Source organism: Siniperca chuatsi, linkage group LG19 (assembly GCF_020085105.1).
Source record: "Siniperca chuatsi isolate FFG_IHB_CAS linkage group LG19, ASM2008510v1, whole genome shotgun sequence".
NCBI lineage: Eukaryota > Metazoa > Chordata > Actinopteri > Centrarchiformes > Sinipercidae > Siniperca > Siniperca chuatsi.
This window is the reverse complement of record NC_058060.1, coordinates 7,156,882-7,173,853: the sequence shown is the minus strand read 5'-3', so window position 1 is coordinate 7,173,853 and position 16,972 is coordinate 7,156,882. Positions and strand designations below refer to the sequence as shown.

General features: G+C 42.4%; 1 protein-coding gene across 5 annotated transcripts in view; it reads right to left on the bottom strand.

Annotated features, from left to right (window-relative positions):
* Positions 1-879: 879 nt before the first annotated feature.
* Positions 880-16,972, bottom strand: part of mpp7a (MAGUK p55 scaffold protein 7a) — a 151,008-nt gene continuing 134,915 nt past the window's right edge. For all 5 annotated transcript variants that reach the window (XM_044175977.1, XM_044175979.1, XM_044175978.1 and 2 more), the window contains 4 exons: positions 14,405-14,498; positions 11,600-11,708; positions 9,667-9,810; positions 880-3,470 (listed from right to left, as the gene is read on the bottom strand). In XM_044175977.1, coding sequence (XP_044031912.1) covers positions 3,291-3,470; positions 9,667-9,810; positions 11,600-11,708; positions 14,405-14,498 — 527 coding nt within the window. In that variant the 3' untranslated portion in view covers positions 880-3,290. The remainder of the gene's footprint in view (positions 3,471-9,666; positions 9,811-11,599; positions 11,709-14,404; positions 14,499-16,972) is intronic.

Here is a 16,972-nt window from a genome sequence, read left to right as displayed (position 1 = left end):
TTCCTCAAATTAATACATGAAATGAACAGAAATACCATATTTCCATCAAGTTTTCCACAGTTTTCATTCAATTGAGGTTTGACTGGCACTTTTAATTACGTCATCTCGTTGTGTCCTCTTCTTCTGGCTTAATGGCACCCGACTGGAGAATTAGCGCCACCAACTGTTTATCTTAATGTGCCCAACTTCTAATTTTGGGATTATAGTAGTGAATGGAAACACACGTTCATTTGCATTTTCTGTTCCAGATTTTCTGGAAATTCGTTTAAAATTTGTCTTAAATGTAGATGGAAACTTTGCTTAAGACAAATGCACTTGTGATGATAACAAATTGTTTCCGAATACAATTACACGAGTTGTGTGAAAACCAGATTAACAGACAGATTAATACTTAATAGTTTTTAAGGTTATTTTTCTGACTTTTCATCTTTATTTGACAGGTCAGATTGTAGAAACACAGGCCAGCTGAGCCACTAGGTAGCCAAATAACAATTTAAAATTCATTAATTAAAGACGATTGCAGTGTGGGGGAAAAGTACTGCGATATTGTCAAAATCAAATTCAGCTGTAGTGGCCCTTAGGTGAGAAAAACAGCCAGTGATTGACATGTACTACTCTAGCGCTCTCATTTACAAGATGAAAGGTGTCAGCTCTGTTTACACAACTGTGCTCTCTGGAGCGAACTTCTGTGGGGCAGCTGAAAGATGTTGCTGGAATATTTTTCTCAAAACCGAACAAAGCTACACGTGAATGGCACTCAAGGGCACAAATCCCAGAAACACTGGAATATTTTTCTCATACCGTTCCACGTCGTACATCACTGCTCTCAATCTTTGCCCAGTCGAAGACGTGAATTAATTAACACCTTGGAAATACAAGTTTAGTTGGATTTTCTTTAATATAAAATGTAGCAGTGATTAAGAATAATGTAAATTCATACAACTTGCTTCGTAAACAGCATTTCATTTACAGCAAGAAATTAAAAATATTTCTGGAGACTGTACAAATCTGATTCTGATCAATAAAACTGATGACAGAGGGGTAAGATATAAAGAGGTGAACAAGTAAAATAATATAAAAAAGGAACTTAATCTGATATTAAAATGAATAAAAAGTAGGGGCAAAGTAAAGGGGTGAGGGGTGTTTATGTGCCTTTAAAATGTGTGTTATCATTACGAAAAAGCATAAACACTCATATTACCCTTTTTAAAAAAATGACAGAAATCAAATATATAAATACCATAGTAGGTGGAAAAGGTAAAATAAATGAACATGAAGAAATTTGGGCAATGCAACCTGAGCTGGACATACAGCTAGTGTATGAGAAAAATTCAAAGAGGATTTGTACAGTATGGTGGCCAATTGTTCAGAGTTAAAAAAAAAAAAGAAGAAAGAAATAGTTATGGGAATAGTTTGACATTGTGGAAAACATTATTGGCTTTCTTGCCAAGAGTTAAATGAGAAGATCAATATCATTTTAATGTCTGTACGTTAAATATGGCGCTAGAGTCAGAAGGTAATTAGCTTAGCTTATTTTAGCACACAGAGTGGAAGCAGGGGGAAACAACTACTCTGGCTCTCCATCCAAAGTTAAAAAATATGTGTACCAGCACCTTTAAAGCTTACAAACGAAGAAATATCTTGTTCACAAACAGAAACGACAAGTTCATAAAACCACAACTTTAGAGGTGCTAGTAGGCATATTTTTGAACTTTGGACAGAGCCAGGCTAGGCCAGACTGTTTCCAGTTTTTATGCTAGGCTAAGCTAATTGCCACTTGGCTCTAGGTCCGTACGTAATATAACAACACGAAAGTCGTGTCGATCCTCTCAACTCACTCTCGGTAAGAAAGCAAATAAGAGGGCAAACTAGTGTTTAAAATATTGCTTCATCGGGTTTTCACTACATTAGCAGCAAAGAACCACGGATCTACCATGGCTGTAACATTGTTTATGATAACACAGCCAGGATTACTGACTAGCTGCTTTGAAAATCAATGTCCCAAAAGTTAAAGTATCTCTATGATACCATCTTAAAAAGGAAAAAATATCAGTAAAAAAAAAAAAAAAAGTTAGACTGGGAATGGGAGACTCAAATTAGCAATAAACTTCTAATGCCCATAAAGTCAGGAGCGGCTACTTAGCATTTCTCTGAGTTAAAATCCTGGAAGTGTGCTGTGGACCCTCTATTAGCAGCCTTGCTGAAGCCATTTTTATGTGAATAAAAATAAAGACTCCACCCTAATAAAACACAATTGTGAACATTTTCTTCTAGCAGACAGCCAAAGTGTCCAGTTCTGGGACTTTAAATGGCAAAGCTGTTATGCTGGGCACCTTCATATGGAGGGGTGGCTTTTCAAAATGCTCCTAAATGGAATATATAACACCTAAATAAAATGTCTCTCTATGTGCTTTGTAGGGGGAAAACTAGACTAGGGTGATGAAATCAAAACACTTGACTGAAAGAAGAGACGCCTCTAGTGTAAAAATCTGTCAGAGAGGTGGCTACAGTTGAGCTCAGGTTGTTCCAAAAGTCAAGATATGTATATAAAAGGTATGCAAAAAACACAACTGGAGGATATTAGAAAATATATTAATTTATCTTAAATAAAATTACACTTTCTGCCCTTTCTTGAGAGTGTACCTGACAATGTTTTGTTTGGAGTAACAGTCATGGAAGCATGATAGAAGCAAAGAAAAATACATTAAGACAGAAGGCAAATATATTTTCTTTTCTCCCCTTTTTCCCCTCAGAGGTTGTATTTTTTTTTTTTTTTTTTTTTACAGACATATGCATGTAAGTTGTCCACCAAGAAGAAATATGTCAATCCCTTTGGTTTCTAATGGTCTAATGTTATAAACACACTAAAGAGTTCTGGTTGGCGCGGTTGCTGATGTGCTGGCAGGACTGCTGGTGCTGTGATGGTCCAGGCTCGTTCCACATTCTGGTTTGGACCGAAGAGCTCCAACTCGTGGCCATGGCTGTGTGACCCAGACTGAAACACAGATCAATGTCCAAAACTCATATTCTGGACAGACGCCCTTAGCCTCAACCCTGTCAGATCTGGTCAGACCTGGAGATCCACATCCAGACCACAGCTGAGGCCTAAATCCAAGGCAAAAGCTTATTTTTAGCTCCGTGCAGCCCAGGTATGGCAACACAGCCGCCTGGCGCTGTCTAGTTTTATTCCCGTTATCCCACCAACACCAGCCACAGCAGACAGAAAGATAAAAACCTGCATATTTTTGTCAAAGCCCTTCCCTTTTCTCCTTTTACAGTCAGTGTGGATCTCAGGAGTGAGTCCAGCTGACTGGAACCCAGTGAGTCTCCATCTCCACTTTCTTTAGTGCCAAACGCAGCTCGCTGAAGGCGGCTGAGAGGTCATTGTTGACTATGACCTTCTCAAACAGATGGCCATATTGAGTCTCCATCAGCTGGGCAGTTCTCACCATCTCCTGAAAGTCCTCCTCCTGCAGTGTACGAGAGAACAGAGAGGAGAGAAGAAGACAGAGGTGAAAAAACAGAAAGCGGAGATATATGCACAAATCAAAGGTCAAATAGTTCATTTCAGGCTGCCTATCTGCTGCAAAGAGAAAAAAAACTGGCCACGGGAAACAAGAGGGAAGATAAATTCACATACTGTAAACAAAAATGACATGGCCTTGAACACGCAAATAAACATAAAGTGGCCAGTACGGAGCCCGTTATAACCTCACAGAGACATGGTAGCCACACATGAACCCTGGCACAGACCACGCACTAAAACCTCTCCATACGACAACCTGACCTCAAGGAATTTTCATCATTTCCTCCATCGAATAAACATGGTTATCCAATTCACAAAGAAAAGAAAATATCCTCAAAATAAGCAGAGGACAAAACATAACCATAATTTCCCAAACACAGACATGTAAAACATACATTGCCAGTCTGGATTTTGCGTGTGATGGAGAAATGACAGCTTGTGGCAAGCTGGGATCGTGTGAACCTGCTGCACAGCCTGCTCAACCTACTGGAGCTGACGTTGAAGTGGCAAAAATGGACACGGTGCAGACTGAGCTTCAGCTGTGAAAACATTTTTCGAAGGCAGAGGTGCTCTGGAGGTCTACAGTACCTGAAGGGGCAATCAAAGGTGTGAACTCGAGTCACATTTGAGTCAAATCATGAATCTGATGACTTTAGAATTTATTTGATAAAATCAAAAAGCAACTCAACTTTAACATCAACTTAATTTGAACTTTAGCGTTTCGACTTGGAATGATCTGACATCCTCCTCAAGATCAAGGATGAAAAACGATGTCCGGGGATAGGTGTAGGGGTGAAGGCTTACGGTGCAGCCAATCCACTCCTTATTTTCCTAACAATGGATGTACTTCATTCAATCAATCCAACAGCAGATCACATGGCACAAGCAGGAGGGAAAGGTGCGTTCTGCAGTGAAGGCCAGCAGAGAGACAACAGGTGATACCTTGGGGTTATCACGGTGAGATGTAAAGAATTTGCTGTGGTCAGCGAAAAATAGACGGCAACATGCAAAACATTCCGCTCAGAAATGACAAATGATTGTAATTTTGTTGTAGTAATAACATACAAAGGCACACCTGATCAGTTTGCTTTTAAATGTTCTAAAACAGCAAATAAAATAAAATAAATACAAATTTTGAAAAGCATTCATTATTTCAGTAAATTTACTGAACAAAATGTATAATGACTCGATACACAAAAGTTTAGGACTTGGGACGTTACTCTGAACTTTACAGCCAGGACTTAAGACATACTGGACTTGTGACTTGCAAAACAACGACTTCGTCCCGCCGCCGTGCTTGTTTTATATTTCGTCTTTATTATCTCATATTGCAAACAACTACTGTAAGAGTCTACAGCCACGCAAGTGGCTGTGTGAGGCTGTAATGCTCATCAAAAAGAATACCAAACTATAGACAACAGATAACAACGACCAAAGTGATGGACCGACAGTGTGACATTGCCATTCTTAGTGCCATACCCCCCCCCCCGCCGCCCGTAATGTAACATCCCGACCTCAATCTTGGATGACTACAAAGGCTAAAAAGACGGTACCAAGGAATGACGAGGCTTCAGAAACTACAGTAGCTAACCTGAATAACACGAGCGATAAACCTTCAAAATATTAGCAGCATCTCAGGCTGGGAATAGGAAGGCATCTTTGAAAACACTCTGCATTACACACAGTCTGTAAGTCATAAATATGCTTGCATTATTTAGGCAGGGTGTTGTAATATATATTTGCTGATCTAGACTGATCCTGCTCACTACTGATACATCGCTGATGTGTTTGATTTTGTGGTAACTGACTGAGCCCACTCGAGCCTCATGAGAATTGGGCAATTACTGTTAAATTAGGTTATACTTTACTAATTAAGTGGGTGCATTAATGAGCTAGTACACAACATATTATGGGCTTGGGTTAGCTTTGATGCCTAAATCTGTTGTGCACTCTAGGCAGTGAGACATCCATTAAAAGAGGATGTGTCCCTTATCAGCACAAGAAGAGGGAGCTGCATAAAATTGCTGCATGCTGACATGGAGGGTTAAACAGGGGTCCTCCAGGGGGGCGAAGAGTTTTCCAAGTAAATGTGCAAATCAGCTGTCCAGTGTAAAGAATAAAACCACGTGCTAACTGTTAGGAATACTCAAATAACATATTTTTATCAGGTTGGGAGTAAATATTGCCTATCTGGGGCTCCTGTATTCATAGATAGAGCATTCTGAAAGAGCCCAGGTATCTCTCCGCGGTGGTCCCTCTGAGGCTTTCTGGTTTCTGTGTGGGCTCTGGCTGATCCCGACCTCAGTGCACCAGCAGGTCTAAAGTGGCTGCACTGATTTAGCCTTATGTTTTTACTGGGAACACTCAACTTTAGATTTCTGGACAGATATGGTTTTATAGTAAACCCCTTTGCCAAACACACAATTATAAATACACACAGATGCACATTCATACACAGAAACTCAAACACAGACACACACACACACACACGCACACACACACGCTTCCACACCCACAAAGAGGCAGGATGAAGCTGAGTGTGTGCATACAATGTGTACGCACATAAACACGGCCTCGTTAAAGTTTAAAAACTCCTAAACGGCTCAATTTTTAGAGACGCTCCTTCCAGCCAGGACTTACTTCAGAATGTTTCTGGTGGTTTTCTGCTTCATAATGGATTAGCTGCGCAGCTAAATATAAACCCTCACTCGCTGTGACACTCGGCAAAAGACCTGTCTGCTTTTTTTGTTGGGCTGTCTCGCATGTATCTACCTTACAAAAACCACGCCATCTCACTCTCTATTGTCTTTTGTGAGGAAGATGTGATGGTTTTATCAGCCCGTGTCTTGGAGGATGACAGGAAGAGGACGGGCTGTGAGGAAAAGACAGCTCAGCGAGGCTAGATGGTTTGTTGGCCCGTGGAGGAAAGGGTTCCACAGAGGGGCTATATTCTCTGTTATCTGGACCGAAGCCCCCGCAGGACTTCCACTATTGGACTGGGACTTACAGATGACCACTGTCTCCAACGCCAGGAAGACAACCCCTCTGACCCGTCCTGGCAACTAAATGAACCCGGGAGACTGTGTGCTGTTTTGTGTGTATGATGTTTCCATGTCCACCAGTGAGTCTCTGTGTCTCTAGTTAGACCATTCCAGGTAAAAGAACATTAATCACAGCAGGAAGCAGCTTAAGGGACAGCAAGCTGGGTAGAGAGATGGAAAGAGACTTAAGAAACAGAGGAAGAAAATAATACGATAGGATGAAATGAAAGACAGGGGCAGAGAGATGAATATAATGAAGGTAAAAGAGGCAAATGGCAAGCTGGGCAAGTAGGAGCGAGTGGAAATTCTTTGGCATCCAATGATCTGCGCTTGATCGCTCTCCTCAGAGGGCAGTTTGAGCTGATGCCACTTCTGGAGGGCCAAACATGAGAAGAAAAGCACCGGGGACTCATTAATCCCCACTGCCATTAGATTGCTTAATTTCCACATGGAATGATGTAGTGTCTTGTGCCTGTTTAAGTACTTCTACCACTGATAAATGGCAGTATTCGTTGCACTTAGTTTTACCACTGGTGTATCTCTGTGTTACAGGTTTGAATCGAAGTGATGTTTTTATGGCTTCTATTTTTTTTTTTTATTGTTTTCTTTATTGTATTTATTATTTTTGTGATTTTACTGTGTCCGTTTTACTGTGAATTCTGTCTAAAAAAGGGAAAATTCCCCTTATGGGACTATAAACCTTTTCAACACTTCAGTGGCACAAAACAGCACGTGTCACCCTCAGGTAGTATCTTTTAAAACCACCACACACACAGACGCCCCGTTCTCATCGGGAAACCTGTTTTACTGAGCCCAATAAAACACACCTGTCCTCTCTGTTTAAATAATCATCAAAAACCTAACAGATCTTTACAAATAAGTTTTTCTGCACTAACCACATTCCCATCTGAATTATGCATTACACCAGCCTGTTTTTGCTTGTTTCTACATCACCCTTCAGCTCCCTTTTTGAAAACCTACTCTGAATCGTCTCCTGCGCAAACAATGGGGCTAAAGTCAGACCGCTCTGCTGAAACAATGAGATGATTGTTCCTCAGCCTTTATCATTAAAGCAGACGTGTCTCTTTGACAGAGAAATACAGCTGGCGGTGGATAGAATATGTCTGAGACGACTCACCCAACAACAGCTTCTCTTTCAGAGCCTTTAATAGCAAATCTGAGTTGGCTTACGTCCTGTCACAGTACATGAACATTTACACAGAACCTGGTTTGTTACCTGGCTGAAATGTGCCTCCTTGTCACACTGTTTTATAGAGGTGTATTTGTATTACTTGAGAGAATAGCAGAAGCTAATAAAGGGACAGTGAGTAATAGCAGCAACAGCATGGATTGTTAGCAATCCTCCTGTTTCTGACTACTAAAGCTCATTGTTCTCAGGACCCCTGCTGGGAAATGAGGAGCAGACGGAGGCTAAATTATATTTCACTGTGTGACTAATGCACGCTGACTTTGTGTCCGTATGGAGGTTTTAAAAGTTTGACTGTGAAGTAAAATATTTATGGGATGTGCTGAGTCTGGGCCGACCTTCAACTGTGACCTGGCTGCACGCTGTAGCCCAAACAACCGTGTGCCGTTAGCCCGATCGTACTGACTCGCCATAATGACTATAGATAAAAGCGGGATATCAGCTTGTCAGTGTAAGAATAAGATGGTGATAAGATCCATTTTGGTTTGGGTCCAAAATAGGCAGACATCTTCCTCACTCAGCCACCTACGGGCAGATATATTGTGTTGTCAGTCAAAATACTGTTTGCTGGTGCTTACACTGATGTTGCTACTCAGCAATAATACAGATCGGTGCGTCTTCGGAGCTGCATCTTATTTGGAGTGTTATTTCAGGAGAAAATACGCCTCAATTAATATTTATTTACAATAAATATATGACTGGGTCAATCTCAGGTGGTTTGTATCCCCTTCCAGATCAGAGTGCATGTATTTGAACTTTGCCCTGCTTACTGCCCTGTCTCTCGCTGCCGGCTATCCCATCAGCAATGACAAGTAAAACTGAAATGTTTAAATGATTATGGAATTTGGTTATGGCAACCTATTCTCTTTCAACGTGATAAGATTTTGTGCATAAAATGAGTAATCTTAAATTACATGTAAATCATTGATTATTTCATGAGTTTTTTTTGTTTGTCATTTATGTCAACTAAGTTTGTAAACTTTAAGTGGTATGTATATGCGGCACGGTTTGGCTGACTTTTTTGCCTAGGGGTGGAGGTTGAAGGACAATGGAGGGGAAAGTAAGCGGGAGGTGGGGAATATTAAAAGTAAATGTGGTAAATGTAAAATTTCAGTAGTCTGTGTTATTTGCATATGTTTTCAAGAAAGACAAAACATAAATTAAACCCCACCATGTTGGATTTATACCTGCAGGCCCCGGTTCACACCTCATCACCTACTCCACTGTTCCCTTTCTTCCTCATGCTGCTAGTCTGCGGTCAGTCAGTCTCCATGTCTTTGACAGCACTGTCTCTTTCTTAGCTCCCCTCTCTCCTTATGTTTCTTACCTCCTGGTGTCCCATCAAGCCGTCCCTGATGTGTTGCTGACTTGGATCTTGGCCTTGACGCTGCCTGAGGCCAGCGAGACACGCGAGCGAGCGCCCGGCCCGATGGGGCTGGGAAAACCATCATCCCCCCCCCCCCGCCGGCAACTTCACAGCAGCTCTGAACACCGGCTAATTGGTTTCATCTGCGTCCCCTTAGGGCTGGGATAAAGGTGTGTAAGGGATGACCTCATCACCCACACACACATACTGTACACACAGCGTCCAGATAGTGTTTCTGTTATTTCTTCTGCTGCTAATCTGTTAGGTGTAAAGCCAAGTGTTTGTACAGAATAACACCATCGCATCAGTGGACTGTGTTCAGTGTTCCCCAGCCACATCCTTCATGTGACTGATCCTCGTGCAACATATAAATGTCAACATCTTATACAGTCATTGCATGTTTACAGTTTTTGACCAGAAAGCTTAATAAATAACTAGATTTCCAGTTTAAATAACTGTAAACAACATATGTTGAGCAATGTCTGATTCAGTGTGAGAAATAAACTTTCTCGTCACGTTCTCTTACCGTGAATGGCTTGGCGGATCCCTTGTCGTCCTTGCCTGATAAGATTCTGCCGTTCTGTCTGGTCTCCCTCAGTCTCTCAATCGTAGGAGGCTTCACAAACACTACAAAGGGTTTAAACTCTGCCGTCCGCAGGTGCTTTATCGTCTGAACAGAGAAAAAGGAAAACAAATATGAATGTAACAGTAAAGGAAGAGTGTGAGGTGTTACCATCGAGCAATAAGAGGGGAGGACAGCGACAAAACTAGAATGCAAAAGTAATTTAATAAACATTTTCCAATCTCGAAATCATTTGGTGGGTAAAGAGGAGGCAGATCAGTGTGTGTGTGTTTATTGCAGTGGCTTTAAAAGGTAGATGTTGGGATTTCCCTAGGTGTTGCACACGTCAGGGGTCACGAGATGATTAAAGGACGGAGCCAAGAAACGAGACTAAAATTCTACAGCCATGTTAGCGGCTCTGTGAGGCTGTGTTTAGGCGCAGCAGTGCTTTGAGCGAACAGTTGACCGACTGCCTGGCATTGCCATCTTTAGAGCCATGCCACTAGCGTGGCTTAAAAAACATTTCTGCATAAACAATTGTGCTTTCTCGATAGACAAAACAATCTCCAACTCAAGGCCCACTTACACTCTGGAGATTGGTATCATTAAGTTTGCTCAGTTTCCATGAAAACGTTCCATGATTCTGAGAACCTCTAGGACTCAAACTTTTGATTTTTTTATTGATTATGAAATTACTGGATCCTTAGACTTCTAAAGATTATTCTAATCAATCTGAGAAAGAAAAATTACTGTTTGGCTAACTGGTCACATCACATGGGTTGCTGCGTTTTAAGGGGCCACAAGCCAAAAAGGTTGGGAACCTCTGGTTTAATGTATGGGTGGGTGAAACACACAACAGGCCTCTGGATGTCGAGCTCTTGTGGTTCTTTTAGAAGACAGTGGAGGATACATTTCTGCTCAGCCTTCTTGTCTGTTTTTTTTTCTGGGGACAATCACATGAAACAACACCGCCAATCTGGTGCTCAGGAGGTAGAAGAGAGGTCAGAGTTGGTTAGTGGTGGCGTCAGGCTTCGGGCTCTCCGCTGGTTCTGGCACCGTGATCAGGGCTTCTCACTGTGCTAATAGGCAGTGGGTCCAAACCCACAACTGATAGGAAGATGGATAAAAACCCAAAGGAGGGGCAGGAGAAGAACCACTGGGAAGCACTCATCTCAGCTCTCATCAGCCACTCACCAAATTCAGCATTGGAGCAATAACATGCTTTGACACTGCTACTGATCTGATCCATGAGTCGTGTTATAGAATGGACTTATAGTGGAGGTAGGGGGAATGAATGTTGGCTTACACAACACCACAAATGTATGCCAAAAACAAACAAAAAAAGTACATACGTGAATGCACATACGCCCACATGAGCTTCCACAGACTTTAGCCGAAGGCTCTGGAACTGAAGCTGCTGCTCAGGCCGGGGTGGTTTGAAAACATGCCAGGCTAATCTATATAATGGTGTATTTGTGCCTGTGTGTCATTATCCACTGAGCAAAAACAAACAGAGAGGAGCTGGTGGGGCAGAGGCTGGACGATACAGGACCGGCCCTGGATAAATGCGAATCGTGACTAGGGGTGTGTCTGGGCTCAGTGATAAGCCGACCATTTGTGTAAAGTCTGATCGCCACCACCCAAGACACATAAGCCGAAGAGGAAATCTTCAAATAGAGGAAATTAACAGTAATTGCTCCCTCAAAATGCCCCCTGTAAAAACCCACTTTGGTAACCTAATAAGCAGCCATGGCCTCAGGAAAGCCAGGGAAGAGAGAGATCTGCTTCTGAGATAGGTAGGGGCAGAGGTGACAAAGGGCTAAAAATACAGGGAAGTGAGGGATGAAGGGGTGGTGAGATTAGAATGGGATGGAGAGGAAAGGTTTGTGTCACTCACTTGAGGCTGGACATCCAATAGGCACACTTTGTTCTTGGAGAGGACGGAGCGTATCGAGTCTAGACTTGTCCCGTAGTAATTGCCTTTGTACTCGCCATACTCGATAAACCTGAGAGGCGAGATGGAAAGTGATTGAAAGTGAGACGAGGTGAGAAGATTGTTGAGCAAAAAAACACCTTTTTTGATCATTTTTGTGCAGGGATTGGTATCTAATGCAACACTTGGGAGTAATATCAGAATCTCGTCCTAATCTGGTTGACTGAGATTCATCTTAGAAATAATGATATATAAAAACCCTACAAATCCACACAGACAGGAGGATTACTCTCTCAACCACTGACAGATCTGAAGATAGCGTTCTCTAGCAGAATTTAAAAACCAGACGTTTTGGCCGAGCATGTTTTTATATAATCTCCTACGCTACCCTTTTCAATCAGTAACACCTGTTTGTTCCAGAAAGCCCACAAAGCCCCTGAATGCCAAAACCTTCCCTCATTTAATCCACAAGGATTTTAGCCCAGCAAGCAACTGCGTGATGCACAAGCAAACAAACACTTTTCCACCAGAAAATCTTCCCCCTTTCACACCGATCAGCTGTCAAGAAAAAAAAACAAACTAAAAAGCCATCAGTGTATTTTTAGCTGAAAACAAGGAGGGAAAAAAGGCAGCGAGGGGAGTAACGACGTGGAAAGAATTTGGAGCTAATAGGACTGCGTGGTATGCTTGCAGTCTGCTCATGACGAGTGTCGGACAGAATGACTGCCTCAGTGTGACTGATGCCATGTAAAAAGAAAGTTTTATGATAATTGCCCATGTAAGACATTTTTACTCATTTTTTAAAAGAAGGGAGGCTTAAGACTCTAACAAACCTCATATTCGGTTATGGGAAATTCATTTAAGAGCTTACAGTAGCCTGTATTTAAAAAAAAACTCACACCTAACAGCATTCTGCGCTGTTTGTCGTCAGAGGAGAAGGTATATAGATTACAGTAAGGCATGCCAGTGGTGGTTTTGCTATATTGAGAGTATGGATTGTTGCCATTTTGACACAGAACAGGGCTTCCCTTGGGAAAGCTGTTCAAGCTAAACAAACGTTGTTGTGGCCCCAATTCAGAGACCTTTAATTTCTGCACAGAGCGCATTGTTTCTGCTGCATGCAATGAGGCACAACGCAAACAAGTTCATCTCACTCCTCGTCTACTTTGCTGCCTTGTAATTTCAGCGTGGAGTGTCCCACGCATCCACCCCACATCACAGCTCTGTCACTCACCCCTCCGACTCCCTGAAAAACATTGCATGCCTCGACCTACACCGCAACATGGCCTAAATATACGCCCCCCCCCCCTTCTTCTCTCTGCATGCTCTGACACTCTATATGCACTCACCACCACAGGCTTCCCTCTATGTCATAAGTAGTGGATGTGTGTGTTTGCGTGCGTAAATGTTTTGCATGTGCACCCTACAGTATATCTTCCCCCCCCGCCTTCCAGCTCGTGTGAGACCAGCAGAAAGGCATCAATCATTCTTATGACTATTACAACTTGCATTTCAATTTGTTGGCCACAAATGTCAAGGCGGGCCGTGGTGTGGCTGGATTCAGAGCGAGCGCCTAAGGAGAGGAGGAAGCAGAGACAGGAGACCTTGGGGCCACTGTCTGGAGATCCGTTACCAATACAGGGCCCGGCCCTGTCAACACCAGCTCACACTCAGTTACAGAGACACACAGACGACAGCAGGGAGGCTGTGTTTTAACAGTGGTAGCAAGTACTGGACCAGTCAGACTGCTGCACTGCCCCTTAGTGGTCCAGAGCACAGATAGAGAGGGATTCTGTTGTTTTCATTAGGGTGAGGGGTCTTAAAATCTCACGTGTTCTAAAAACCCAACTGTATGCAGCAACAAATACTGTATGCATGTGATTGGAATACATGTAATTCCTTCTAATGTGGTTAGAGCTGAAAGATTAGTCCATTAATCCATTAGTTGAGGTAAAAAGTCACCAACCATTTTGATAATCAATTATTGGTTTAAGTCATTTATAAAGGAATAATGCCAAACATTCGCTAACTAATTACATGATGTATGAGTTGTATATCCGATAGTGTTTTTAAGCAGCGGCTGGAACACAGCGGGGACAGTTGAGCCAAAGAGCGCAGAGATCAACACATGTTCAAGACATCAGAATACGACATACGACATTTTGTTTTTGAAATATAACAACCCCTTTTTTCTCATAATACCATGCCCTTTTCCTCATAAAAATGTGGTATTTTGACTTTTTTCTCAAAACTACAACTTTATTATTAAAATATTAAGACTTTATTCTGGTATAGTTGGAGTCACAATAATAACAACGTCTTTCTTTGTTAAGAAAAGAAGGATTATAGTAATAGCATGATTATTTCAACCTGTTACAATTCAACAAATTTTAATTTAGTACAGAACACTCCTGAAACAAGACAGAAGCAATCTAGTTGCACTTGCACAGCTTTTCACGTTTTAAGTGAAGAAATTAAGTGAAGAAGTGAAGAGGGCTCTAAAAAATGGATATATTTTCAGTGTGGGGGAATAACCACAGCATATGGAAGAAGTCGTGCGACCTGATTTTCACTTGTTTAAACTTGTGTGTACCGTTTTAATTGGAAATGCATTGTTCACAGAGGCATGTTTTACCTTTTTTAAGTCGTAAATATTGACATCATGAATATCTGTAGTCCATGTCCACTGTATAAAGTTAGGTTCTGAAAGCTGAACAGTTTGTTGGGTCTGTCATTATTTCCCCCCCCCTTTACTTATACTGTGCCTACTTGTTGTTCTGGATATCTGTCTCAAAGAGATGTTTGGAGATGAAGTGGTACTCCACGCCGTCGCTCTCCTGGTTCTTCTTGGCCCGACTGGTGTCTGAGAGAGAGGAGAAGAGAAGCAGTGATTACCTCAAACCCAGACTGTCTGACTCACTGTTGGGGCTAAAAGCATCTGAACTGAGCCCCTTATTAACATCGCTGAAACACAGCACGCTGGGCCATGCCAACCCTTGTATATATTATTGTGTAATAGCACTATAAAATACACAACCTGTAGTGCTGCAGCACTACACTCAGACACTTAACTGACATTCAGCAGAGGTTTACTGTGTCTTATTAAATTTGTCTCTTGTAATGTGGCTGCAGTCCCTGTAGAAACAGAAGCCGTAGCGTTAGCCGCTGTAAGGTAATTGAGTTTGGGAGCTCTCATTAACATCAAGTCTCTACATTTACTTGACCATAAACCATAAAGCCTTACTGTTAAATGGGCGGAAGGGGCGGCACGTGGAGGGAACGTGAGCAGGCAGCGCCGGTGGATTTGTAAGGGTCAAGGGGTCGACTCACACTCCGGCTCGTTTCAGGAGTGCTTCAAAAGGTCAGAGGGGAGAAGTGTACACCCGTCAGACACTCCGAAGCAGCTCCAAAACAAACTATTAAACTTTTATCACCTGAAACCAAAACTGCCAAGTTCTGCTTTACTCTCCTCTGAGTTGTTCTTTTCGTCAGCATGTGTTAAGGCTGTGCCCTGGTAGTGGACCAGTGCCTTTCCGTTTTATGGTCCAGACTGATCTACAGGGTTCATGGAAAACCACTGGTGTGATTTATACAATGTGTCACTTGCTTGAGAAGGAAAGACAGACATAAATCCAACTGTGGTGGAGAAGACACTGAGGAAGATCAATGACTTTCTGTCATCAGCCCCAGACAACAGTAGGAAAAACATGAGGAGAAGGCCAACACGGCCTTGTCATAAGATAACATATACTTATACATCCCATTCAGAAATGTGTAAGACACAGTGCCAAACAGCCCCTCGGTAGTTAGACCAACACCATCCACCATGCGTTATTTTGGCATCTGTTTTGCGGCACAGAAAATAATTACAGTGCAACAAAAGAATGTGCATCCGTTCAATCCCAAATCATGGAAAATATCAGTAAACTTGGATTGGAATCAAAATGTTTAACCCCCTACTCTAATGGCTTATTGCAATTCTCCTTGTGTTTCTTAGATGCCTGGTTTACATTTTACGGCGACAAGCAGAGGGAGAAAGAGAGAGGGGGGAAAAAAAAATAAAAATCTTAACTGGGGCCACAAGCCGGTGGTCTCCAAAGCTCCGGTTTTCAAATTAACAAAAAGGGGTAACGCTTTTGGGCTTAATCCGAAACAACAGCAAGTGTTAAACACATCCATGTGTCCATTGGCAGCAATCAAACATTAAAAAAGAGGGAGACGAGATACTTTCCGAGTCTCTTTCCTCTCAATGAGAGCCAGGACTTGTGCCATACGTCTTCTATATGGGTCAGAATCAGGCCGTCTGGGCTCTATTAAACACAGCCTCACAGGTCACATTTGAGAACAATTAACATGCCTTGTGGGAAAAAAAGCCCCACCGATGGGATTTTAATACCAGGGACATTTCAAGTGTCAGACTTCAACTGGGACGCATCCATTATGCCACACGGCATGTAACAAACACGGCAATTAATATCAGTGGTCCTCATAGTTCCTCAAACTCATGTTGCAGTTTCCCTCCAAGCTCCAGATGGTAACTACGCAATTCCTAATGCCATTGCCCTGCTTAAATGTATAAATCAAAAAGATTTATTTGTCCCAACATGCTGGCTTTGGGACATCTCAGAACTGCTAAAAAACAAAAAAAAAAGCTTGCAAGGCTTGGAGAGCCAGTTGTTTGTAGCGGAGCTGGATGGTGTTTAGCATTATGGCAAGCTGTCATTGGGTCCTTAAAAGGAGAAAAAGGGAGGACGCAGCGGAGGGAAGAGACAGAAAAAGACAGGAAAGTGAGAAATAAACTGAGAAAGAAAGGAGAGTGAGTAGCACGGTGCCAATTCGTGAAGCAGTGGAATGGCATGTCTTCAGGAGGTAGAAAAACGCAGTTTCCTCCATCATTCAGAGCTTGTCGGGCAGACTGCGAAAAGCTGACAATTACACAGGAGAAACAACCGCCTGGGCCTTAAGAGGACCAGCCGTGCTGCCTGAGAGTTGCCCTGGGTGTTACTCACTGCCAGACAGCTCTCTTTGCGTGTGTGCGTGTGTGTGTGTGTGTGTGTCAGACTGGACCTTCATCGCTCAAACAGCACAAGCACTCTCACACACTGTAAAAAATTAAACTGGAACAAGAAAGCCAAACATCCTTCACCTAAAGTGATTATTTTGATTTGTTGCTAAAAAAAAAACAACCCACAGGGTGCACCAGGGCGCAGTGTAGTCAGAATTTGATCTGGCATCTCGCGCGCTTACATTTCTCTGAGAATGTGTTTCCAATGTGTTCGTCTCGGTGGACAGATGTACAAGAGACTTTTCGGGCACAAATGGATTCAGAAGAGTAGA